At 44.8% G+C, this 24,829-nt stretch overlaps 1 protein-coding gene across 2 annotated transcripts in view; it reads right to left on the minus strand.

Moving 5' to 3' along the window:
* Positions 1-73: 73 nt before the first annotated feature.
* The window catches only part of URB1 (URB1 ribosome biogenesis homolog), a 70,912-nt gene continuing 46,156 nt past the window's right edge, over positions 74-24,829 (minus strand). Inside the window, exons 25-39 of one of the 2 annotated variants that reach the window (XM_081300952.1) lie at positions 23,989-24,047; positions 21,785-21,978; positions 20,325-20,435; positions 20,178-20,241; positions 18,457-18,628; positions 17,994-18,099; positions 10,630-10,790; positions 9,675-9,786; positions 7,984-8,090; positions 7,317-7,460; positions 6,089-6,198; positions 4,774-4,971; positions 3,640-3,881; positions 2,388-2,987; positions 74-1,247 (exon numbers count right to left, since the gene is read on the minus strand). In XM_081300952.1, coding sequence (XP_081157078.1) covers positions 1,075-1,247; positions 2,388-2,987; positions 3,640-3,881; positions 4,774-4,971; positions 6,089-6,198; positions 7,317-7,460; positions 7,984-8,090; positions 9,675-9,786; positions 10,630-10,790; positions 17,994-18,099; positions 18,457-18,628; positions 20,178-20,241; positions 20,325-20,435; positions 21,785-21,978; positions 23,989-24,047 — 2,553 coding nt within the window. In that variant the 3' untranslated portion in view covers positions 74-1,074. Of the gene's footprint in view, positions 1,248-2,387; positions 2,988-3,639; positions 3,882-4,773; positions 4,972-6,088; positions 6,199-7,316; positions 7,461-7,983; positions 8,091-9,674; positions 9,787-10,629; positions 10,791-17,993; positions 18,100-18,456; positions 18,629-20,177; positions 20,242-20,324; positions 20,436-21,784; positions 21,979-23,988; positions 24,048-24,829 lie in introns of those variants that run through there. The other variant, XM_081300953.1, reaches the window with a different exon arrangement.

Below are 24,829 nucleotides of genomic sequence, written 5' to 3' on the forward strand. Positions count from 1 at the left end.
CCAAATGTGGAATTTCAACCTCAGAATGGTCTCCAAGAATCCTGCTGTGGCCTCTTTTGATGGGGGAGTGAACAGGAGAGATAAATGGCCCTTGCTTTGTAGACAACGAACTCTATTTGTGGTAAAGGGACTAAACATAGTAGGCATTATTCTTACTTCAGTTAAAAACCTTAAGCCATTTAAAACTTACAAAACATTCCAAAAAGAATATCGGTAAGTGTCAATGTTTAAGGCAAAACCAAGCCGTTCTCAGCGCTATGTATATTATACCGGACAAATTAGGTAACTGCTTCCCAAGTAACATAACAGCCCCCCAGGGGCCCAGCATGTGTGGAAGAGTCTGAAAGGACCAGACTAGTATTTTGGCTGTGAAATCAATGAGATTTCACATTGACTCTTGTTATCTTCAATACCCACTAACATGTGAACCTCCAAAATCAAATTCTGACCTATAAAATGCAGGTCTCTGGAATAAAATCATCAAAATCAAAGCAAAACACGAAAACATTACAAAAATAGACATTTAATATCAAGAAATTATAACACTCAAAAATCTCTTTGAAATATAACTTTAGAAACATAGGCTGTCATTTCTGTCATTCTTGAGGGATTTAATAATAAAATAATCAAAAACACTGCCGGAACTTATGCATTCAGAGTATATAAAATTTTGTCATGACTTCTTACAGGCAGAAAACTTCAAATATCTATTTTCATAGTCATCAAAAAATATGACAGACTTTTCAACATCTTAGCTGATTCAATATCCACAAATCTGTTCTGCACTCACAAGCACCCTTGACTTGAGCAGTTTCCAGCAAAACACAAGGCACTCCACGAGGCACTCCCAGAGACGGGGAAAGACCTGCCCACCTGGCCCTGATGAGCCTGGTGGCCCTAATGCACCTGAGTCACATGGCTCTGCCCATTTGGTACACATGGTCCCTTGAGCTTATTATTTATTGGTCAGTTAAGTAAAGTCCTTCCAACATTTTTCAGAAAACCGAGTTAATGTATTGAACCTATTCATGTCTTTCCTGAAACTTGACCCAGCCAAACTTCAGAAGCTGGTGTTCATGCCTCTAAGACAGAGGCAGCAGTGTCCTTGCAGAGCACAATGATGGCCTCCTCTTCACCACCTGCCGTGTCCTTTGCAGCATCACAGACCATTCGAACATGGGCCAGAAGGTTGGCTGGCTGCCGGGTGCCCAGCCAGACATCCTTAATATACAGGGACACGAGGAATGCTGTGGAGGCAGAGAAGAGTCAGACAAGGCTGTGAGGACACATGCCCACTGGGAGGGAAAGCCAGCCTCCCGCCACAGGGCAGCAACGCCGGGTGAGCACCTATACGAAAAATTGCTTTTGTGATGGCTTAATTTTTGTGTTAATCATTTTTATTTTAAACCTTCTGATGAATATGAAATTTTTTTAAATATTTATTTTCAGTTATAAGTAGACACATATCTTTATTTTTATGTGGTGCTGAGGATCGAACCAGTGTTTCACACATGGTAGGCGAGCGCTCTACCTCTGAGCCACAATCCCAGCCCATGAGAATATTTTATAAATATAAATAATATAAAAAAGAAGTTGCTACAACATAGGTTTCTTCTGCTTTTGAGCACCCACACCTGGAGCCAGCATTGGATTCTGAGAAGCACTTCCCAGAATCATCTCACATCATATCCTCAACTGCCTGAGCGGGGAGAGATGGTCTAATGGGCAGAAAGACTTACTTTTCTGGCTGCAGCCAGGCGAGAGGAAGAGAGTCATCACACTATTGGGTCAACTCGCTTGCGTGGCCTGCTGGCTGTTCCCCTCCCAGCTCCCCTCCACATCCCTCAGTGAAAGGGAGCACCCTCCCAGATGGAGGAGGCCACACCTGCCTCCCAAGTCTTCTCACAACCATTAAAGCTGCGAAATTCCTTCTTCACTCACTCCTGTGTCCCAAATTGTGGGCATCTGCTAAGTGCAAGCACAAACCACGTGCATGCATTTGTGCACTTCTGCAGATGTCCACACATGCGTGCATGCACACGTACAAGCTTTGCTGTGACATGCAATGCAATCCCCCATTTGGGTGGTGGTCACACATGCTGTGCTATGCAGCGTGGGAGAGTCTGAGGTTGCTCCTTTCTCTACCACAAACCTATCACTGGTGTCTCACCTGGGAGCCAAGGCAAAGGCTTCCTCTCAATTTACACTAGGGCCAAATGGCAAACTACTGGCAATCCCCAGAATTGTGGGAGGGGCCACTCAAAATACTTTGTCAAAGCACCAAACTGGGAAGTTTCTGGCAGGGCCTAACTGACTCTAAGGGACACAAGCTTCTGCCCAGCCCACTCACACATTCCTTCAGCTTCCAACCAAAGAGCCAGTATTACCTTGTGGGGCTTTGTCTTTCTCATCCAGAGAAGATGTCCACAGAGCTTCCACTGCTTGGTGGAAGGGGCTCTGTACCTGGCCCTGAGCTGCCACCAACTGTAGCATGACCGTGGTGAACAGGTAGGCCACATCCTGTGCAGGACCCACCAGCTCCTCAGCACTGCAGAGGCGGCTGTAGAGCTTAAACATGCTGCTCCTCACAGCACTGTCCCCAAGAAGGTCAGCTACCACCTCTGCATGTGGCAAAATGTGGTTCTTGAGCCAGCCAAGGAGTCCCATAGCTTCTGCCCTGCTGAGTGGGCACTCGCCTACTGACCGCAGCACCCAGCTGACCACCAGGGAGGCAATGGCATACCCAGGACCTGGTGCTTCACTTTCCAGGGTGGTCTGGTCTGCAGGCTCCTGAGCAGGTTCAGATCCAGGGACCACAGGCCCCCAGTAGGTTAGTATGGATCGCAGGAGACCCTTGCATGTCTCCAAACTAGATGCCGTCAGTTCAGGGTTGACCATAGCCTCTGCCTCTCCAGGCCTCCTTTTTCGGCTCCGCGGGCCTTTGGCTCGGGCTGGCACAATGGGCCTGTTCTTATCCTTGAGCACTTCTGTTAATCAAGGAGAAAAACGGCAGTGAGGCTGGGTACCTCCCTCCACACAGATCCTCCTCTAAGGAGAAGGGAGGGGGCAGCTCAGGGTCCCAGGCACGTGGCACTGCTCCTAGAGGCCTTCTCCTACATGACATCCACTGCCATTGCTGTTAATGACAACATTTTCATTAGTGGATGAGAAAAGCCAGGTGCAGTGGTGCACCTGTAGTCCTAGCTCCTTGGAGGCTAAGGCTAAGGTAAAGGAACACTAGAGTTTGAGGCCAGCCTGGGCAACTCAGAGACACCTCACCTCAAAAAAGAAAAAGAAATACACAGGAGGAAACATAGACCTGGACATGGCAGTGTCACAGCCTGGATCCAGGAGGTCTGGCCAATTTGTTCTCTCGACCCCACATCACAGGGCAAGGTGGGCAAGTAGCTCTTAGCTGCCTCCTACCTGCTCTACAGGTCAGCGTCCTTATACCTGGGGAGGTTAAGTGACTTACTCAAAGGCAAAAGCTACTTAGCAGCAAGGCTGGACTTAAACCCAGGTCTCCCCACTCGCTCTAGGCCTTGAGGCTTTAGATATGCTGCTCACAGAGGGAGGGACTCTGGCTGCTCTGGGTGGACCCAAAGCAGCTTGAGAGCTGTCTTGGGTTCTGACACTTACTCATTAGGTCCCTGAGTTGGCATTTCTCAATAGCTGCTCTCAGGTCTTCTTGCAGCTTAGTGTTTCTTTCGATGATGCTCCACTTATGCAAGAGGACCAGGACATCTTGGGTGGAAAGTACCATCTCATTCACAGTGAATCGGCCCATGTCCTTAAAGGTCTGCAGAACGGTGGCCCGGTATTTCAGCACGGAGTCGAGTGTCTTAAAGAAGCTGATGAGCTGGGTGGAAGCCAAGGTAGGCCTGATGGGGAGCCGACATTATAGACTGAGCAAAAGCTGCCTCCCTCTCCCGGAAGGACAGCACAGGGCTGGAGTGGCCCATCAATGTCGGTTCACTCAGGAACCAGGTTTCCTTTTACATCAGATACCTAGCACAGCCCCCAGTACACAGAAGAGGAAAATGTGAGCTGCTCCAGAGAAGGGGAAAAAGAAGACCCAGAGTCTAACCCCGACCCCAGAGGAAGAAAGGTCTGTTTGGAAACCTTAGCTAAATGAGTAGCTGGCAGAAAGCTGAGGAGTCAGGGGCTAGGAGATGTACACGAGTGGACCAGGTGTGGACCAGGGCTGTGGCAATTCCTCTCCATCTCAGGACTATCAGACTCAAGTGAAGAAGGCCCAGGAAGGCTCCAGGACAGCATCACTCCCATGGCTGATGCCTGACTGATAGGCACTGGGAGGAGACACCTCTCTCTAAACTCTAAGAAATTTAAAACTAGGTAACATGTATCCCCCACAACATTAAAAGTAAAACCATTATTTTAAAGAGCAATTTGTCCTCAGCAACAACTCCTGATGATCCCAAAATGAGAAGCATGGCTGTCTACCAGAGACTTCACTGAATTTGGAACATGAAACAGAATGTCCTGCTCCTTATCAAGCAATGCTTCATACTGAGCATAATCTGTTTGCTACTCATCTTCTAGTTTGTTAGCAGAGTGAAGAAAAGACCTGCAACAGATGTCCTTACAACATCAACACTTGGTACCAGAATTCTGGCCTGATTCAAACCAGGACATGGCCAGAACTCACCTGTGGCATCTTGGTGTCCTTAGTAACAGGAAAGAGTAGTAAGTGGCACTGGCCCCTGCAACCTCAAATAGGCATGTTAGGGGTCACCTGGTGGGGCAGCTCACCTCAGATGCTTCATAAGTGCGACAAGGACATAAAGGAACTCGTTGACCAGGTGCAGGGCGAGCAGCTTGCGGGGCTCGTGGGAGCCGGGCTGGCAGGGTGGCTGGCTGTTCCCCTCTACTCTTTTGTCTCCTAAGTTGGTCACCCACAGTGTATGCAGCAAGGAGATCACATTAGAGAGCAGCTGAGTCTCCAGAAATCTGAAACAAACACAGCAGTGGTCCAGCCCTGCCACATCCTCTCCTGTCAGTCTGTGGAGGTGGGAGGGCAGGATTGCAGAAGAGGATATGGTCCTATCTGCTCACCTTCTCAAAAAGCACATCCTCTAAATAAAAACAGGGTGGCCCAGATGCCAATTCAGCTCCAACACAAGCCAGGGCCCCACACTCCTTTCTAACCAGAGGACTGCCCTAAGTCCCTCCAGAAGTTCCGGAGAGCTGCACTACACTGTCCCATTTATGATAGCAACCTTCTAAAACTTCAAGGTACTAGCCAGGAACCAGGAATAATTGGCTAATTATGCCTTTTATTATTTGTGTAGTTTTTTTGGGGGGAGGGGTGGGGGATTGAACTAGGGGTGCTCGACCACTGAGACACATCCCCAGCCCAATTTTGTACTTTATTTAGAGACAGGGTCAAACTGAGTTGCTTAGTGCCTTACCATTGCTAAGGCTGGCTTTGAACTCAATCCTCCAACCTCGGCCTCCCAAGTAGCTGGAATTGTAGGCCTACGCCACTGTCCAGCTAATTATGCCTTTTATAAATCTGAAACTATCTTAAAGTCGATGTTCAAAGACATAATATTTAGAATATTGTTTTCTTCTATGGAATTTTAGAAGATACTTAAAAAAAAATGCATGAAGAGCCTAGAGACCTCTGGGCTTCTCTGCCAGTGTTTAGTTCTTTGAGAGACAAAGTCTTCCAGTCACAAGCACTCTGTAACAGTCTTCGGCTCTCTCGATGGCCTCAGGGACTGAAGGTCGTCAGGTATCACGGTGAATCTCCAACTCCAGCCCCCTGCACCACAGCAGTGCAGGCTCATCACTGAGCCCCCTGGACCCGCAATGGCAATGGGAGTACTGAACTGAGCCACTATCACCCAGCAACTTCCAATAATCTACTCCGAAAGGAAGAGCTTCAGGGAAGGGGAGGGAAAGTCACCTGGGTATTACCAGGGGACTGTCAGGCACGCTGGGCATCAGAGGACACTGTTTTAGAGAGCATGGTGTCTACTAGACACTCCAACTGGTAGTAGATATCATGTCTCCATTCCACCTTCCTCTAACCTGATATACCTCTCATGCAAAAAGCACTTACTTGTTCTCAAGGATGTGTAAAATCCACGTTAAAAGGCTATAGTCCCGTATGATTTCATAGGCAGATCTGGCAACTTGGGCAGCATTCTGTAGAATTTCCAGGATCCAATTCTGAAAATCCAAAACAAAATGATACTCATGGTGGAAGAACCAAACTTACTTATCAAAGGCATGCTCCAAATGAAGGCTGCTTTGCTAAATCTGTCATAGTATGGCTGTGAAGGAAAGTATCCTTCCCCACCAGTGACAGCCAGAGGAAAGGCTTCCAGCAACTGGTAGGCTGGGAAGAGCCCCACTTCAACAAACCCATCATAAGGAACCAACCACAAGCAAAGATGGAGCCAAGAAACCACACAGCCCAGATATGCAGCAGCCCAGTGGGGGAAGGAAAGTGGGCCCATCTCTAGCCCAGCTCTGAGCCACTGGAGCCTACTCTGCCCTTCTGTTTCATTACCTGGAAAGGGGGCCATTAAGATGGGACTGCCCCTGAAATACTCAATAGTGCCTCAGAATTCTCATATGCCAAAAAAAAGTAAAAAGCCACTGTATTCAAATTCTGCTTATTCCAACATGCTTCTTAATCCTGACTTACTCCTATTCATCTACATTTCACAAAATACCAGAAACAAAAGCCAACTTGCTAGGAATTAATGGAAATGCCAAAGCCTTTTTCTACCTATTTCCTAAAAAACACGTATGTCAGCTCTTGGTTCCAGGAAATGAAGTCTAAGGTCAGATTCCAAATTAGCTAGGGGAGGCAGGCAGTTAAGACTCCCAATTCTCCTTTCCTTACAAGTTTTGATGCTTCTGAGCACTAAGTGAAATCCTGGTGGCTTGAGGGCACCTCTGTCACTTATGTGGGGTAATTTGTTCCTAAGCTCTTGGCCAGCTCCACAGGCTCATGATTACTGATTGGTCCCTTTCTTATGAAAGCAAAATAAAAGGCATCCCTATCAGTCAAGAGCACAGTGAGAGGGAGGCAATGAAAAGCATTTCATCAGGGGAGAAATGATACTGGGCATCCCACCCTGCGCATGAGTGAATTAGCCTACACTACATGCAGGCAGCAGGACGGGCGTCAATGGAACCTCATTTTCCTCACTTCAAAGCCAGGCTCAGGGCGGTCACATCCACACTTGGGTTAGAATTCACAAGGACTTGGCTTCCAAATAAAACCACAAAACAGAGCAGACCTTTCTGTCTCAAATAATCCTACAGAATTAGCTCACCTGTGCCACTTCGTCACACAGCGGGCTGCTGAAGAAGGTCAGGATAATGTGGAAGACCCCTCGCCGGGCACAAAGCTCATAGCAGTTTTTGTCGCGAATCCCCTGCCGCAGAATCCCAAACACCCATTCCTGTTCGGTTTTTTGCTATAACCCAGGCAAATGAGAAAGCATCATTAACTAAATTAAAGTCCTTTTGTCTGACAACCCTTCAAACACCACTGTTTTCAAGTGGTGGCGAAGACTGCCATAGAAGCCCTGGCCTCTGTTTCTGATTATATATTAAAACCCTTAGTCTCGTCCCTGATTCCACTGCTTCAGGTCAGGAATAAAGGACCAGGTCAGTTCAAACACCAAGCTGTTTTTGGTCAGGCAGGGGGCTCCACATAAAGACACTTTTATTTAACCCAGGCATTCACCAAGGAAATCCCAGGAGAATGTGGGAAGAGCCAGGACTGACAGAGAGTGTTAAGGGTTCAAGAAGCATGATCAGTGCGTGGGACAGGAGCCCCATCTACGCAGAAGCCCATGTGAACGGCTCCTTTTTGTGACCTTGTTTGTGCAATCATCTCAGCTGTGTGGGAAATGGTATTAATGAGGAAAACACCAGAAAAATAACAGTGACTGAGTGATACAGTTAAGGAGTCTCTGGGAGCTTTGAAAGCATTACCTCAAAGTCAGAGCTGTAGAAGAACTGGTAGAAGCCCGGCACTTTGTCCATGTTCAAGTACTCATGTGACAGCAGGAACTTGCTGATCTTCCAGTACATGTGTTCCTCTGAAAACAGGCAAGATAGTCACTGACTGCAGGTGTCAATAGGACACCTTGAGGCTGGCAGAGTACGGGAGGCAGGTGCTCTGGGTATCAGCCATGAGGCCCTGTCCCCAGGGAGCTTTTCTACCCTTGCCCAGAATACTGGTTCTTGAGAATTAGAATACAGCTGGACACCTGATGTTGCAACCGCACATGGGCTTTCCCTTGTGGTTCAGAACCACTGCTGAACCTGGCCACACAGACAGCAGCACAGGACTGATATCACACCCATCAACCTGAGTGCTGATGTGGGACAGCTACACCCGGGTGCCACACACTGGATGGGAGGTGGGGACTACAAACATCATGGTCTCTGCTGTATTTTCTCATAATAGGACCTTTAAAATCTACAAATTATTTTTAATTATATTTCTTCTTCCTCAAATTTGTAAGGCAGGGAAAAACCATGTCATAAAAATTACATAGGATTGAGGGCTGGGGTCATAGCCCAGTAGAAAAGTGCTTGCCTAGCCTGTGTGAGGTACTGGGTTCAATTCTCAGTACCACATGCAAATAAAATAAAAGTCCATCCGCAACTAAAAAATATTTTTAAAAATTACTTAGGAGGAAATGAAAATCAGATCTGAATTCTAAGAGCAGCCTGACTACAAGCTAACTGTGGTCTTGGACACACTACTCAACCTTGGGGGCCTCAGCTGGTGTGAGGGTGGTGGCATCAGCTGGGGTGCTGTTTTCTCATCTGAGATACAACCATCTATGCTAAAAGAACCCTGCAGTCCTCAATCGTACCAGCATTCCACCATTTTTTCTCAATAATGGCAAAACAAAGACATGTGATGAATTAAGGTTTCTTGCTCACACCACCTCAGTGGAGGAGCCCCGCTTCCCTGTGGGTAACACTGGAGCTGTGTTCTAAAAACCCAGTGACACGTGCACAGGGACTCCATGCTTTCCAGCTAGGGACCCCTAAGCCACTCTGTGTTCTCCTAAGCAGGGACCAGTGAGGACCACGAGCAGCAGCCAACCTGATGGGAGGCACTGTGCCAGGCAGCCTGTGAAGGCTCTGGGGTGTCACCTGCACAGTGATCCTAGAGGTATGGCAGTGGTGCTACTATCACCCTGCTTCAGAGTGAAGACACCGAGGCAGGAAGGGGCCCAAGGCATCCTAGCTCAAGTCCAAGCTCTCAGCCCCAGCTTAGTCCCTAATATGGTCACATTCAGGAATGCTGTGATTTCCTGGGTTTTATTTGCTTTTACCAGTTTTATATAACATGCAAATATGAGTCCATACTCCTTGCCCCCATCATACACACTGTTCTGCATTTTTTTTTTTTTTCCATTTAGTTTTTTCTGGATCTAGTCCTACAGAGTTTCAACACTTATTTTCTGTCTACTACTGATGGGTGTTACGATGGCTCCCAGTTCTTCACTATTACAGTTCTTCACTATTACAGGCTCTGAAATGACCTTGAACATGTCATTTCTCATAGATATGTGACTGATTACACCCGTGGGATAAATCCCAGATGCGAACTTGCTCAATCTTCAATTTTCAGTTTCTCTCCAACCAGATTATATCAGGGGTACCTGGTTTCAAAATCTGCAGGGCTGCCTTGGCAATGAAGAGAGCCAAGGTAAAAGTGAGTCTCATGTTCGGGGTTCGAATACCATTCCGGACCACATCCAACAGGTAAAGCAGCTGAAAGATAGGGTAGAGTGGGGTGGAGTGGGGGGAGCACTTTCAGAACTGTGACTCTGTAGCTGAACCACCACTGTGCAGGCATGCCTGCTCCTCCCACCCCAGGGACACAAAGGATGCAGCTCACAGCACAGGACACCAGCTTGCTACCATTTTAGGGACGTGTTTTGCTTTTCACCTTCTTTCAGGAGGCAAGCCCATGCCCAATGGCAGAGATAAGGCCAGGCACTGTATCCCGAGAGGCCAATCTGCTCTTGGTCCTCTCCCAGCACAGGGCACAGATTTTTGAGGGTCAGAAATCTTCATCACTGGTAGCAGAATACAACAATTACTAATAGGGCATTATGTAAAATTGTGGATGTGTAACCGACGTGATTCTGCAATCTGCATTTGGGGTAAAATTGGGGGTTCATAACCCACTTCAATCTAATGTATGAAATATGATATGTCAAGAGCTTTGTAATGTTGTGAACAACCAATAAAAAAAAAATGTATACCAAAAAAAAAAAAAAAAAAAAAAAAAAAAAAAAAAAAAAAAAAAAAAAAGAAATCTTCATCACTGAGTTCAGACCAAAGAAATGCTGAGCAGAAACCAAGCTTCTGTCTACCCACAGGAAGAGCTATTGTAAGGGCAAACCTTGCTCTTACTCCCCAGGAGATGAGGCTCAAAGGCAGCTTCCTGCATCACCTCCTAGAGGCAAAAGACTAGTTCCTCAGCAGATCTCCCAGCAACATACCTGTTCCAGTAAATACTCCTACCAGACCCAGCAGACAGCCAGCTAGTTCTCTGACATCTGCCAGGCCCATCCTCCTCCCATAGGCTTGTCCCCATTTCCTACTCACCTGGGACTGCTCCCGGAACCGAGCACCCTCCAGGTGTGAGTAGTAGGCCGCCAGGACGGAATAAGCTGCAGCTCGCATCTGGGGGTCATAGCTACTGAGGGCTGCCACAGTTAGGCCCAGAGCATTTGAATCCAAAAATTTTCGACAGTCCACCACAAATTCTACAGGAAAACAAAATACTACACTAAACATACAACAGGATGATTCTTATTCTTTTCTGCGTCTTACCAATCTCAGCTACATGTGCTGAATGTAAGCAAGCAAGTCTTTCTCTGGCTCTCTAACAGCTGCAGAGTTGGATAAAAAATATTTTCCTTTTTGTGGCAATAACTGCCATGTCTTCAGTTTCTAAGAGCCTGCAAATCCTCACTGGGGTTATTTCACTTTCTCCCATGAACATCCCATGAGACGGAAAGGAACAGAGGAATGCTGAGACCCAGGGCTAAGTGCTCAGCCAAGAGCCAGGGCCTTGACTGGGGATCTGCAGCCAGCTCCCCATGTCTGCCTGTTCAGCCCACAGCCATGGTGTTACTAACTGCAAGCACCACCTAGGAAAATACAGAAGGGAAGGAAAGCTGGGAAATGTAGCCAATATAAGCCAGTTGGACCTGGCCCATCAGTTTTACAAAGGATTAAGCTAGATTCACTCTGCAACCCTTATTCATTCTTCAAACAAACTAAAAAAATCTCTCAGAAGACTGGTTCACCATACTTGAGTAACAGCTATAGCCAGAAGAGCCTTCTGGCTGGTATCTGTGAGGCCTGGAGATGCTCCTACTGCTCTAGACGAGGACAAGACTCAAAGTGGATCAGATATGTAGAGGACCTTACCACAATGTTCAGAATACTTTAATAAGAACCCAGGCCTTTTTACAAAACAAATTCTGTCAAGAAGGACTTGGAATAGAGATAGGTCACTTTGTTAAAAAATGATTTATCTGAGCTGGGTGCAGTGATGCATGCCTACAATCCCAGCAACTTGGGAGGCTAAGGCAGGAGAATTACAAGTTCCAGACCAGCCTGAGCAACTTAGCAAGAACCTGTCTCAAGATAAAATGAAATAAAATAAAATAAAATAAAAGGTCTGGGGATGTAGCTCAGGGATATAGCACTTGCCTAGCATACTTGAGACCCTGGGTTCAAACCCCAGTGCCACAAACACATACATAAAATTAACCTAGCCATAATAATTATCCATAAAGATGTTATGATGTTCTTTAGAGTGAGTAACCAGTAACCTAGTTAGGAAATAAATGCAAGCCAAATGAAATGACTGCTCTAAGCTGGTAATCTTGTAATATACTACCAATAGAAGATACACCATTAATAACATTTTTAAAAAATAGGGAGACTATTAGAGGGCAGATGGAGCACGTTAAATATAAGATATAAAAACACAAACCATGTTTCTAAGGATGTAAACTATAATGTTTGAGATAAAAATGTACTGAATGGTCCACCAAATTAGATACTATGGAAAATAAAAAGGCTTGTGACTCAGAAGACAGTAATAATAGAACTATCCAAACTAAATCACAGACAGAACAGCATTTTAAAAACCATGATGAAGAGAACACCCCTGAGCTGTGGGGCAATCTAAGAAGCCCAAACTTCCATATTTGACAAGACCTATACCCACATAGGGCCAAGAGGCTCAAGGAACCCCAAGCACAAGAAACAAACAAAAAAAAAATCCTATCCAAGCACATCTTAATCAAATTGCTTGAGACAAGTAATGAAAAAAGATCTTAAAAGCAGATACACAACACACAGAAAAAAGGGAAGAAAAATGGGAGATGATTATTGTTAGCAACACTGTGTGACCCAGAAATCAGTGGAACAACATCTTTCAAGTACTGCACACAAAAAAAAAGCCTATTAAACTAGAATTCTATTCCCTTTGAAAATCTTTCAAAAGTTTTTTTTTTTCAGATATAAAAAAGCTAAAAGACTTGATCACTAGCAGACTTGAACTACAAGAATTCTTAACTGAAGTATTTCAGACAGAAGTAGAATTATATCAAATAGAAATGTGGATCTACATCAAGGACTACAGAGAACAAAAAAATGGTAAAATTGGCACCTACAGGAAGGGAGACTATTAGAGAAGAGGAAGGAGCAGGGGGAGGAGGGAGGGCAGGAAAGTGACTGAAGTATGTCTACGCATGTATGAATATGCCACAATGAAACCCATTATTCTGTATAATTAATATGCACTAATAAAAGAACTGATGGCCATGTGGTGAATACAAACAAGTAAATCTCTTCAAAAAATAATGAGGCAAAAATAGTAATCTATTGTGAGGTTTATAGATATTGAAATACAGTGTGTGGTAAGAATAGCACAAAAGCCAAAAGGGAATAATGGGTTCATACCATTATAAGGATCTCATCTCACACCATGTCCAAAAGTGGAATCATCTCCACGGCAGGTAAATGGCAATAAATTAAAGATGTGTAATATGAATCCTAAAACAACCACTACCTACACACACACACACACACGCGCTAAAAATCAACAAAGAAGATAAAACAGAGTCAGATCATAATCTCATTAAATATAACTGGTGAATATATTCCAATTAAAAGGCAGAGATGGACAGATCAGGAAAGAAGCAGAATTCCAGTGCAGATTGCCTACCAAAGCCCACTTTTAACATCAAGACACAGATAGAAACTGAAAGAATGGAAAAGGAAGAATCATATGACTTGTGGGTTCCAATGGCTGATGGATTCAATTTCTTAATTTCTCACAACTGATTACTTTTGATGGGGAAGGAAAGCCCAAAAGCTTTAAAAGCACCAAATTAGATTTAAATTGTTTTGGAAAAGAAGAGTTGTATTTGAGAGATACCTACATACCTCATAACAAATACTATACACAGAATATATTTGGAAAAGAAGTCTAAACATTTAATGTTACATTCACTAAAATGAGCTGGTACTCAGCTGGCTGGGATATTTTTAGTAATTGCTGACATTCTGAGACAAATGAATTTTCCACATGTTCATAAGGAAAAATCAATTTCATATTTTATAATCATCTCTGCTACTTTATGGAAGCTTTGCTTTGTAACACTTATGGAAAAGGGTTGCCCTTGGGATGCTGAAAATATAATAGGCTATTTAAAAACAGTTATAAATGTCACCCTGTTTGAAGAACTTCATGAATAGCAATTTGGCCTTGGGACCAACAGACCTTCAGCGAATGGCTTAATTGGAATGATTATCCAGGATTAAATCCGGAAGTCTCCCTTAAGCCTCTTCTTACAGGACTCCCCACCACGTGCACTGTGGGGTAGGACTCAGTATTGGTCATCTGGTGACAAGGCTTAGAACAAGTGACCTTCCTGTGCTGGCTGCTTTGTGAACTATGAGCTAAAGATTTCAGATCTCTTCCGTTGAGAACCAGACTTAGCCGTGGAGAAAGTGTTTGTCACTGCCATTACCAACAGCCTTGATTGGCTCCATTTCTTGGTCAAGGGCTTAAGGTTAAGAACATAGGTTCCCATTTGCAGCAAAGGGTTGAAAATGGAGCTGTGAGCTGTGGTTTCTCTCTGACTGACAGGACACATGAAGACTCACCATATACCCAAGTTGGGCCTACAAGAAGCTCAGCAATCCCTGGGCCAGGTGGGAAGTACAAACACACTGTGGGGGCCTTCTTCATACAGCTTGGTGATTCTCATGGATGTGATGGGGGATAAAGGAAGCCTGGCACCAGAGAATGTACCATGAATGATGCCATTTATGTAAAGTCCAAATATGGGCAAGAAGGGGCTTGAGGAGCTACCCACTATGCTTTATGTCTTTTTTTTAATTTTTTTTTTTTAGTTGTAGATGGACATAGTACTTTAATTTATTTATTTTTATGTGGTACTGAGATCAAACCCAATGCCTAGATAAGCGCTCTACCACTGAGCCACAACCCCAGCCCTAGGCTTTATTTCTTGATTTGGCTGGTGGCTTCACCAAAACAACTGTGTGTCACAGTTTAACTGATTTTAGTGCTGGAACTTTCCTCTCCCAATGAGCTGTCTTGTTGTTGGGGTGGTTTGTTTTTATTAGCAGCCAATGAAATCTGTTTAAGTCACCAGGCATCCATTTTTTGCTGAGGACATGAAGCCCAGCGCAACACCTAATAAACCTACCTTTGAAGGGTATTTTGGTTTTCGTTGTATACATTTCCTTTTCCACCTCTATGGTTTTTGAAATGTTCTACTTCAATGTGAATTTTAATACCACCAGTATTTTGAGTTACTGAAAATACTTTTCAGGATGAGGACTAATGTGCTTTGCAGTTTTTTAAGAACTATATTATACCAGTAAGATTTAAAATAGTCTGTATCGGGAGACTTAAAGGTAAGGAGATGGGTGACTGGTACATCTCCCAGGCTCCCAGGATCTGACCCTTACCACGTAAAAAGGGAGTAAGTATTAAAGACTTAGGGAAAAATACCCAACTGATTTTACTGTTAAATATTTTCCTAAGAATTAAATATTCTCCTAAGAGTTCTATTGTGAAGCAGGGGAAGAGACCAAATGATTTGTTCTAATTTTCTCCAGTTACAATGGCCAGCAAACTCATATTTTTACACTGTGGAAAATTTACTTCCTTGTGTGATGAAGAACAGACCTGGATGGCACCATCAAGGCACAGAGACAGCGGATCTGCCTCTGTGAGCCTGCTGCCAGTGGCTACCCGGGCGATGAGGACACCCATCTGCTATCACCCTTTCTGACATTTGTACAAAATACCCTGTTCGCTTGCAAATAAAATCCAGCTTCAGGAACAGGACTGTGCTCTTCAAGGGGAGCTAGTGCCAGCCACAAAGAGCCACTAATGGGGAATCTCAATGAAAAGCCAGCCTCCTTTGATCCCTTTAAAAGGGTTACAAAGGGCAATGGTAGAGGTTTAGCACAACTGTCCACAGGTAGGAGCTTTTGTGTATAAAAAGAAAACTTTCAAGTTTAAAAAAGGGGAAAGTACGACAGACAGTGGGGCGTGGTCTCCCTAGTCCACCCAATGTATACAGCTATGAGGCCCCCTTCAAGGAAGCCCTCGACATACCAGCAGGCCTCCAAGGCACCCCCATACCTCCCAGGTGCTGAGGGTCCCTGGAATGTTGTTCCGCCTCCTACATCTGAGGGATGAACTGAAAAAGCAGCAACCAGAAGTGCCAACAGGCACTGACCACAAAAGCCTCCTCTCTGGAGCCAAGACTAGAAAGGGGCAGACAACACAGGACCTGACTTGCAGTCAGACACCTCACTGTGTTCTGAACCACACGAGCAAACTCAGAGTGGGGTGCCTGGACTTCAGCCCTGTTAGGCTATGAGGAGGGGCCCCAATTTCCCTCCTGAGACAGCATCCAAGAAGCCCTTGCATCCCTACTGGGGTGTCACAGGAAGCCCAGTGGAGAGCAAGGACCCCCCGCCCCCACTGCCAGCTTTGACAAGGCCCTTACCTGGTGTTAATAATAGCCACCTCTCCCCGGCCTCTCAGGACAGTTCCCAGGAGGCCTCGTGGGCAGAGGGGCTCCCACTGCAGCCCAGCAGGAAATGGGAAAAGGAGACATTTTCAACATATGGGGGCTGAACAATTGGACATCAGCGACAAACGAACCAACCTGGACCTCAACTTCATGCCTCAAATAGACCCTGGACTTAAAAAGAATAAATCTATCTAATTTAGAGAAAACTTCTGCTCTATCAAAGACCTTGTTTCAAGGATGAAGAGATAAGCTGACACATGTCCTTCTGTGGACTAACACTACATCAAAAATACATAAAGAAACCTCAAAACTCAACCAACACACAATCTCATTACAAAATGGACAAAATAAATGGGTGCACATTTCAAAGAGAAACACTTGGTGTTTTTAAACTTGGGAAGCTCAACTCATCTTTGCTAATAGGTGTTCAGCATTCTCAAGGTGTTCACAGTTTTTCAGTTATCTGTGGTCAACCACTGTCTATAAGTACTAAATGGAAAGTTCCAGAAATAAGCAATTCACAAGTCTTAAATTGCAGGCTGCTATCAGCAGCATGATAAAATTATACGCATGTCAGGCCCAGAATGTGAATCATCCCTGCCTCCTGCAGGTCACTTAGTAATCATTTCTATTATCAAGACTGTCATTGTGTCATAGTGCTTGCGTTCAAGTAACCTTTATTTTACTTAATAATGATCCCAAAGAGCAAGAGAAGTGATGTTGGCAATTCAGACATGTCAGAGGCCACAAAGTGGCAGTTTTTAACTTAAGGCAAGAAAACAAATTCTATGCTGAGGTTGCTAAAATCTATGGTAAGCTATTGTGGACTGCTTACTGCAAGTGATTTATCACAAACTTTCTGTATGCATTAGAAATAACAGAATATATAGGGTTTGCAACTATCTGTGGTTTCAGGCATTCACTGGGGGTCTTGGAAGATACCTCCCCAGTAAGGGGGACTATTATATACATACATATTTTCACTCCACCACCCATTTATCCATAAAGACTGTCTGCCTCAGGCTTCTAGGCATAAAATGCAACTCTCAAAATACACTTAAGCCAAAACCAAGTCAACCTCAGCAGACTCTAACTCAAGCATAAAAACTCTAGTTTCTGTTGGCATTTGACCACTATCTAGTAAAAGTTCAGAAAATGCTCATCATTAGGAATTAGGAAAACATTAAGGAAGAAGAGAGACACTCTTGGTTTTAAAGATAAATATATTTTTCTAAAGACCACTCTATATTCAAAACGTGAGAATTGTAACTGTTACGGTTTAAACATCAAGTGTCCCCCCAAAATGAATGTGTAAGAGCATCATTATCAGGTGAAATGATTAGATTATGAAACTTATAAAGTAATCAGTGGACCGATCCACCAATATACATGAACTAGGCAGTAACTGGGTAACTGTAGGCAGGTAGAGTATGGCTAGAGGAAGCAGGTCACTGGCGGGTGTGCCTTTGGGTTTATATTTTGCTCCTGATGAGCAGAGCTCTCTCTCTGCTTCCTGGTTTCCATGTCCTGAGCTGATTTCCTCCACCATGCCGTCCCAACATGATGCTCTTCTCCAGAACTATGGAGTTGGCTAACCATGGACCTCTGAAATTGTGAGCCAAAAAGATAGTCCTCTTTTTAGTTATTATTGTCAGGTCTTTTGGTCACAGCAATGAAAAGATGACTATAACAGTGACTTTGCTGAAAATCACTGGAATGAAAAGGTGAGAAGACAACGAAGACCATGAAAGAACGGTCAAGATCTCAAGATTCAGACCTTAAACCTGGAATTATGGCAACGATCGACATTGTCATTTGACCCCAGGAGCCCACACAGCAGCCAGGCATCCATGAGGGAGGGGCATTTACCTGGCCTGGTCAGTTCACTGAAGAGATGAAGGAGAAAGCAGGGGTCATAAAGGCCATTGAGATCCACCTTCACACTCTTGTCTTTAAACACTGATTCCTGTGAGTCCTGAAATAGCCAAAACCAATAAAAATGCATGACTCAACCTCACAAATGTATCAGCATGTCAATGTTAACCCACTGTTATCAAAGCTCAAATTATTTTGAATATTTAAGAGCTTAAAGCAGAAGAGATTCCATAAAAAGCAATGCTTACATATGAAATATATTATGATCTTTAGAATTTGCTTCAAATAAGCTTGTGGGGGAGGGGAATAAATGATACAAGGTAGCCAGTCTGGGTGAGGGGTACCTGGGGCCCAGTACACAGTTGGGCTTTACTTAATAAAAAGTTAATAAGAAAGACAAAGCTGAGGGTGTAGAGGGAGCCCTGGGAGAGGAAGGGGCATAAGGCAAAAGCCGAACCTCAGGAGGCAGCAGCCTTCGGTTCAAGGGGAAGTGCAGGATGGTTTGCATCATCCGGTCCCGATCCAGCAGGCGAAGAATATCCCCAACGCTGGGCTGCTGCCACAGCGACTTTCCCAGGCTCCGGCATGTCTTGTGATGTTCCACGGCTGCTGGGCCCCACAGCAGCACCCTAGAGCCATAAAGGGAAGTGCAGACTGGTCACAGGGACTCAGTAGGAACAGCACTTTATGACACCATCCTAAGCACTTCATGTACATTAATTCACATAATCTGCACGATGCCCCCATGGAAGGCAGTGCTATCAACCCCTTGTGAAAACAGGAAAAAGAGGCAGAAGATTAGGAAAGATGCTTGGTTGGTTACCTCACAGCTGGCAAGTGGCAGAGCCAGGATTCAAACTTGGGGAGCCTGGCTGCAGAGCCCCAGTTACACCAAAGGCAGAATCCTGAACTCCTTCTGCCCACAGGCCACGAGTGAACAGGTCTGCCTGCATAAGACTTTTAGACTGCCCCACCTGCAGTGTCCATCACAGGTATGTCATGCACACCATGCATGCCACAAACCCCCACTGCAACTGCCCAGAGAGAGCCCCCAAGGCCTTCTGCCAAGAAAATGACAGGCCTCTCTCTCCTCACCCCCACCTCCCAATTTTCCTTCTTTCCCTATCTACCTCCTGGATGGACCTACTACTGTTGGGATGCTCCTAAAGCCAGCTCTGAGGAGGGCCACTTCCCTGTTCTGAAATGTCAATCAGCTTTCTGCCATCTCCTGGATGGAGACAGTACTTTGGGGAACTAGAAGTGCTTTTATGTTCCTCAGCTCCATGGAGCCCCATGAGCTCACTTCCTTCCTTCACACTCTCCTGAGAGCTGAAGGGAGGCTCTCATAACCTAAGCTAGCTGTCACTGCTGCACAGCCTCACCTGGCCTTCTTGGCTCTCTGAGTTCAAGGGTGATCTGAGGCAACACGGACAGTTAGAAGGGCTCTTTCTTCATGGTAATGAGATTTATGTCTGATTTGCCCTCCTCTCTCACTCAGGTACACAGGGACTGTTCCTGTTCCAGGAGAGGTACAAATGACAGAGTACCAACCCCAAGGTGAGAAGGGAAAAGGGGCCAGAGCACAAGGGGAAGAATGGGTCTCTACATAAGACCTGGGTATTCTTGACAGAATGTTTCTCTTTCTTTGGGGTAGCAGCTTCTGAGCTAATACAGCTTTCAACTTTAAGCAAAGTGAAGCAGCTCCTGGGAGCCCAGGATATACAGACAGAGGAAGAGTGACAGATAGGGGTGGAGGGTACAGAGAGACACTTGCAGGAATGGGCAAACAGAACAGGCCTAATGTTCAGGCAGCCCTCTTCACTCTTCTCCCCAAACCCCATCATATGTCACTCTACTTAAAGAGAAGCATGAAGAGAAAGATTTCCATAAAAATTAACCAGGAATGTGTCTAGGGGCAGGTCCTCCACTAACAGGCACCATTGGTCAGCGGGAGAGGCCCACCAGGAGACCCAAGGCAAGGCCTGGCCTTGCCTGAGTAGCTCGTGCTAGAGTTGTGCATGAACTAGAGGATCTGTCTCCGTCACGCTGAACTGAGAATTGAAAACCAATGAGAAAACTCTCAAGCCTGGGATTTGCTGTGTGGAGAGGCAGCTGCACCATCAAGGCCAATGCCCTCAGTGCCTGCTGGTCCCAGCACACGCAGGCTCCGTCACTCACCTGAAACTGATGAGACTGAGCTTGTTCTGTTCATACGCCCGGAGGAGAAGTAAAATCTTCTGATCTGGAAGTCAATGAGGCTCCCTTTAGGAAGCTGAGCTCCTTAAACACACCATGGGATACACCCCACCAGTTCTCAACCCTTACCCAAGATGCTGAGGGTGGCCCTGTAGGCCCCAAGAAGCACGGCAAAGTGGCTACTCTCACAGACAGAGGGGCATATCCTCACCACGGTCGCCATCAGGTCCACCAGCGCTTCTGGAAGAGAAACACCAAAATGCTCAGCCCTGCAGACACACATACATTCAGCACAGGAGCAGGGGAGGGCACATTCCAAGGAACATCGAAATGCCTGAAACAGCCCCCGAATGATTCTAGGATTTGGACCACTGTCCAGTCCCTTTCCTGTTTTGTAAAATAAACATATCTTCATAGTAGCTGTATCCCTAGGTCTTTGACAAGGCTGAGGATCAGTCTCTGTTCATGCCCCCTGCACAATTTTAAGCCACCTAAGATTTTTGAATCCAAGCATTTTCCCCTATGGTTCTTGTTAAGGTTTGGCTATGAGGTGTCTCCCAAGAGCTCCTGTTAATGCAGGAATATTCAGGGGCAACCTGATTACATAATGAGAGTTGTGACCAAATCAGTCCATCCGGTGGTAACGCAGGTGGAGAAGGTGGGTCACAGGGGGTATGCCCCAGAAAAGGTGGATTTTTTTGTTCTGTGGGTCTTTCTCTTTCAACTTCCACACCCTTCCTCCATGATATGCTGCCTCAACTTGGGCTCAAAGCAATGGAGTCAGACCAGCATGGACTCAATCTCCAATGTCATGAGCCAAAATAAACTTATCCTCCTCTAAGTTGTTCTTGTTGGGTATTTTTGTCACAGAGATGAAAGGCTAAATGACACAATTATGCTACCAAAATCTATATTATTTCTATTCCTGCTTCAATAAAGGGCACAACCCTTTTTAATGTATCTATTACCTATCATTTGGGTGACAATTATCTTCCACCCTGCAGTTCATTACTGACTGCCCCTGTGGAGATTTCCAATGATCTGAGGTGCTGATTTTGCTTCTCTAAATATTCAGTGTGGCTTTGAGGGGACAGGGACTGTCAGAGATCTTTTTGGACATCCTCCATAGCCAAAACCACACTTGGGACTCATGGGCATAAAGTAGCTGCTTAGTCAATGCTTCTAAAGCCTGGCTTTAGAAGAGCTTCAGAACAGTAAACTGCCAAGGAGCAGGTTTCAGCCCTTCTCCCTCGGTAAGTTTCAATCTTTCCATTAAGAAAATTCACACAACTAATCAACTTCTCTCAGGTTAGAGACCCACACCCCTCACTTTCCCTAACTCCCAGACACTAACACTGGTGCATGATACAGTACACGACCCCTTAAGCCTGATGAGGCCTTTAAAACAGGTCTCACTGTTGTCTGAACTTATGGCAGCAGTATTTCTTTACTCTGGATTTGACAGAAACAAGATATTCTATTGCCATTTTCGTAATACTTGTTTAGCTTTGAAAACTAGTGGGTGAGAAGTTTTGATGACACAGGAAATAAAAGCTGCAACTGAACTGGGAAGGCTGTGTGAGAGTCACCTTTTACTTGACTGTCTGGGTTTCCTTCTTCCTCAGATGTCAGCAGTGTTGGCAAAAACAGAGAATGCTGGGTGAGCATCATGTGGACCACTGGGAGCTGGATGAGCTTGGTGTGCACAGTGCTCTCCGGGCCATACAGGAGCTGTGCGGCAGCACAGAGGGTCTGTAGGAAGGTGTGGTCCTGATAGCGAAACCTGGGAGGCCAGGGTAAAAGGGAAAGAGTTTCAAGTTAGGGAAGTGTATTCTACAGGAAACTATTTTTTTTTCTCAAAATTCTAGTAAGATTTTCAAACACAGCACAAAGTTGAGAATGTCACAGTGGATGTGCACATACCCATCACCTGGGTTCTACCTCTACCCATGGCATCATCCTTGCTAGCCTTGTTTCTAACTGTACACCACCACACAGAGACGCTTCGGAAAACAAGGTGGGACACAGTGCATTTGCAGCCTGCACCACTGATGACAGGGACACGCTCTGAGAACTGTTACTGTTAGACAGTTTTGTCATTGCACAAGCATCGCGAGTGTGCTTACTCAGACGGCTACTACATCACTAGGAGAAACAATCTCATATGGAACGCCATCGTATACAGGCCCATTAGTGACCAAAATGTCTTATGTGGCATAGGACCCAATTTTCTTTATGACATAAACACCAAACAAACTTCCTGTTTAGTTGAAACACCAGGAGGCAGTGGAAGAGCTGGGCCTGAGTAGAGAAACCGAGTGCTGCCCAGCCCACCCTGCCAGCCAGGCCTCTCGCCTGCTTCCTTCCTGTTGGGTACTCAGGCTGGAAACTATGACTTAAATCCTTCAAAACCACTACAGAGACAGAATATCCATAATCTAGAAAAAAGCTTTTTTAGTTCTAAATGAATAATGTTAAGAATCAACTAACTGCCAGGCATGGTATAGCAGGCCTGTAATCCCAGCAGCTTAGGAGGCTGAAGCAGGAAGATTACAAGTTCAAGGCCAGCCTCAGCAATAAGTAAGCCAGGCCCTAAGGAATTCTGCCTCAAAATAAATAAATAGATAGATAGAGAGATAGATAGATAGGACCGTGGATGTGGCTCAGTGGTTAAGTACCCTGGGTTTAATCTCTAGTACCAACCCCTGCCCCAAACAAACAAACAAAAAAACCAAAAGAATCAACTAAGTTAAGGTAGGCACTCCATACTCACAAATTAACCAAAGTCAGAGAGAAAGCCATCACAACATAATGATCATCTATAGTTGTCATTAACCTGGACCCTCTTTCACTTCTTTCTCTCCTCTTGTGAGAGAGAATTTTCTCTGACTAAAGTTAATGAATGATCAGGAAAATGAAAATTACAGGTATGGTACAGCATCATTTCACAACTACGTGACTGCCAAAAACTAAGGAGTCTGACCATGTCAAGTGTCAACAAGGACATGAAAAATGGATTTACACCCACATTGCAGAGAGAGCAAATTCACTCAACTGTGGAAAGCAGTCTGCACATCGAGGGACTCTGCGGGTGTGCCTACATTAACAGCCAGCGTGTCCTCCCACCCACAGCAACATAAGATACATGTGCTAGTCTAGTCAGGACTCTAAGGGAGAGACTTGGGGAAATAGCCTAATGTCCGTTGGTAGAGGACGGGCTACATTAGTGCAGCATCTAAAGACAGTATACTACATAACAATAAAAATGAATGACTTGGATCTACATGCATCAAGTTCAATAAATCAAAAACAACTGGGTGAAAGAAAAGACAGAAAAAGAAAGACATCTGTGTAAGATACTAAACACATAAAACATTACTGATAAAACACACTGACATGTAAAATGTGAAAATACAAAATATACACGAACAAGACAAAGCACAGCCAAGAATAGTGGGGGAAGGGGGAGAAAATGAATTAGGACAAATTTAGTACAGGCATAAAAAACTGTCATCATGGATCAAATTTGGATGCTATTACTCTTTGCACGTTTTGGTATTTTAAAAATATTTCATTTTTCAAAATGTTGCTTCTTTCCTCATCATTAGAGTCACCCTGCATGTCAATAGGCAAATCATTTCATTTCTCCAACCATCTTTACCTTTTAGCTCTAAAAATGAGGCAACACCTGCTCTTCCACTTGTATTATAACAAGCTATATAAGAGGTTTTTCATGATTAACGACATTCACACCTTTATAAATGATACCAAGTAAATAAAAAAATCAACTTACTTGAGTCCCGTTTTCACAAATTTCTGCCAAGTACCAGGATCAACTTCATTAAGTGCACACTATGAATAAAGCAAGCAAGTAATATCATGAAACATCAATGTGTCTTAAAAATACTGAGAGAGGTTCTAGCTGTACAAGTTTTAGGAAGGCAGCTACCTCTCTGAGTCTGATTTCCCTTCTATAAAATACCTGACCAAAGAGTTGAAAAAGAGGAGCCCCAACTGCTCCCCCACAGTTTGATCCTTCCCAGCGGCTCCTGTTCCAGTCCCTTAAGATCACTCTTGATGAGCACAAGATAGTTTAAGTTTGGGAGGGCAGAGAGGAGAACCTAAAATGTAGACTGTGGATTGAAATTAGGGCTTTCCAGTCAATATGAAACAGTTATACAAATAACCTCAAAAGCACACAGGCTTCTGGTGCCTGATGGTGTTTTTAAACTTAAAAAAAAAAAAAAAAAAAAAAAAACTCGTTATTTCTGCTAGGAGCTCTGACATTTTATTAGCATACTCCTCCTCACTGAATGGGGAAAAAAAATTCCTGAGCATCCTGCTAAGCTTATCTTAGTCTACCATTTCAAACAGCACTAAAGGATTTGCAGTTAGTCTGTAATTAAATAGCCAAGGAGACCCACTTGTGAGACTGGGTACATGCTGGACAAAGGGAAGAGGGACATGGAATTGAAGGATAGATGCTGGATCCAGAGAGACCAGTTAACAGCAGTGCATGCTTAGGCTGCTGCCTCCCTCCACCAAGCTGGCCCTGCTGTGGAGACCTTAGTGCCAGAACCTCTGGAAGGAATCCCAGGGGCAGCTGGCACCTTGATCAACTCCCACTCAGTACA

This window comes from Spermophilus citellus, assembly GCF_964194105.1.
Source record: "Spermophilus citellus genome assembly, chromosome: 7".
Taxonomy (NCBI): Eukaryota; Metazoa; Chordata; class Mammalia; order Rodentia; family Sciuridae; genus Spermophilus; species Spermophilus citellus.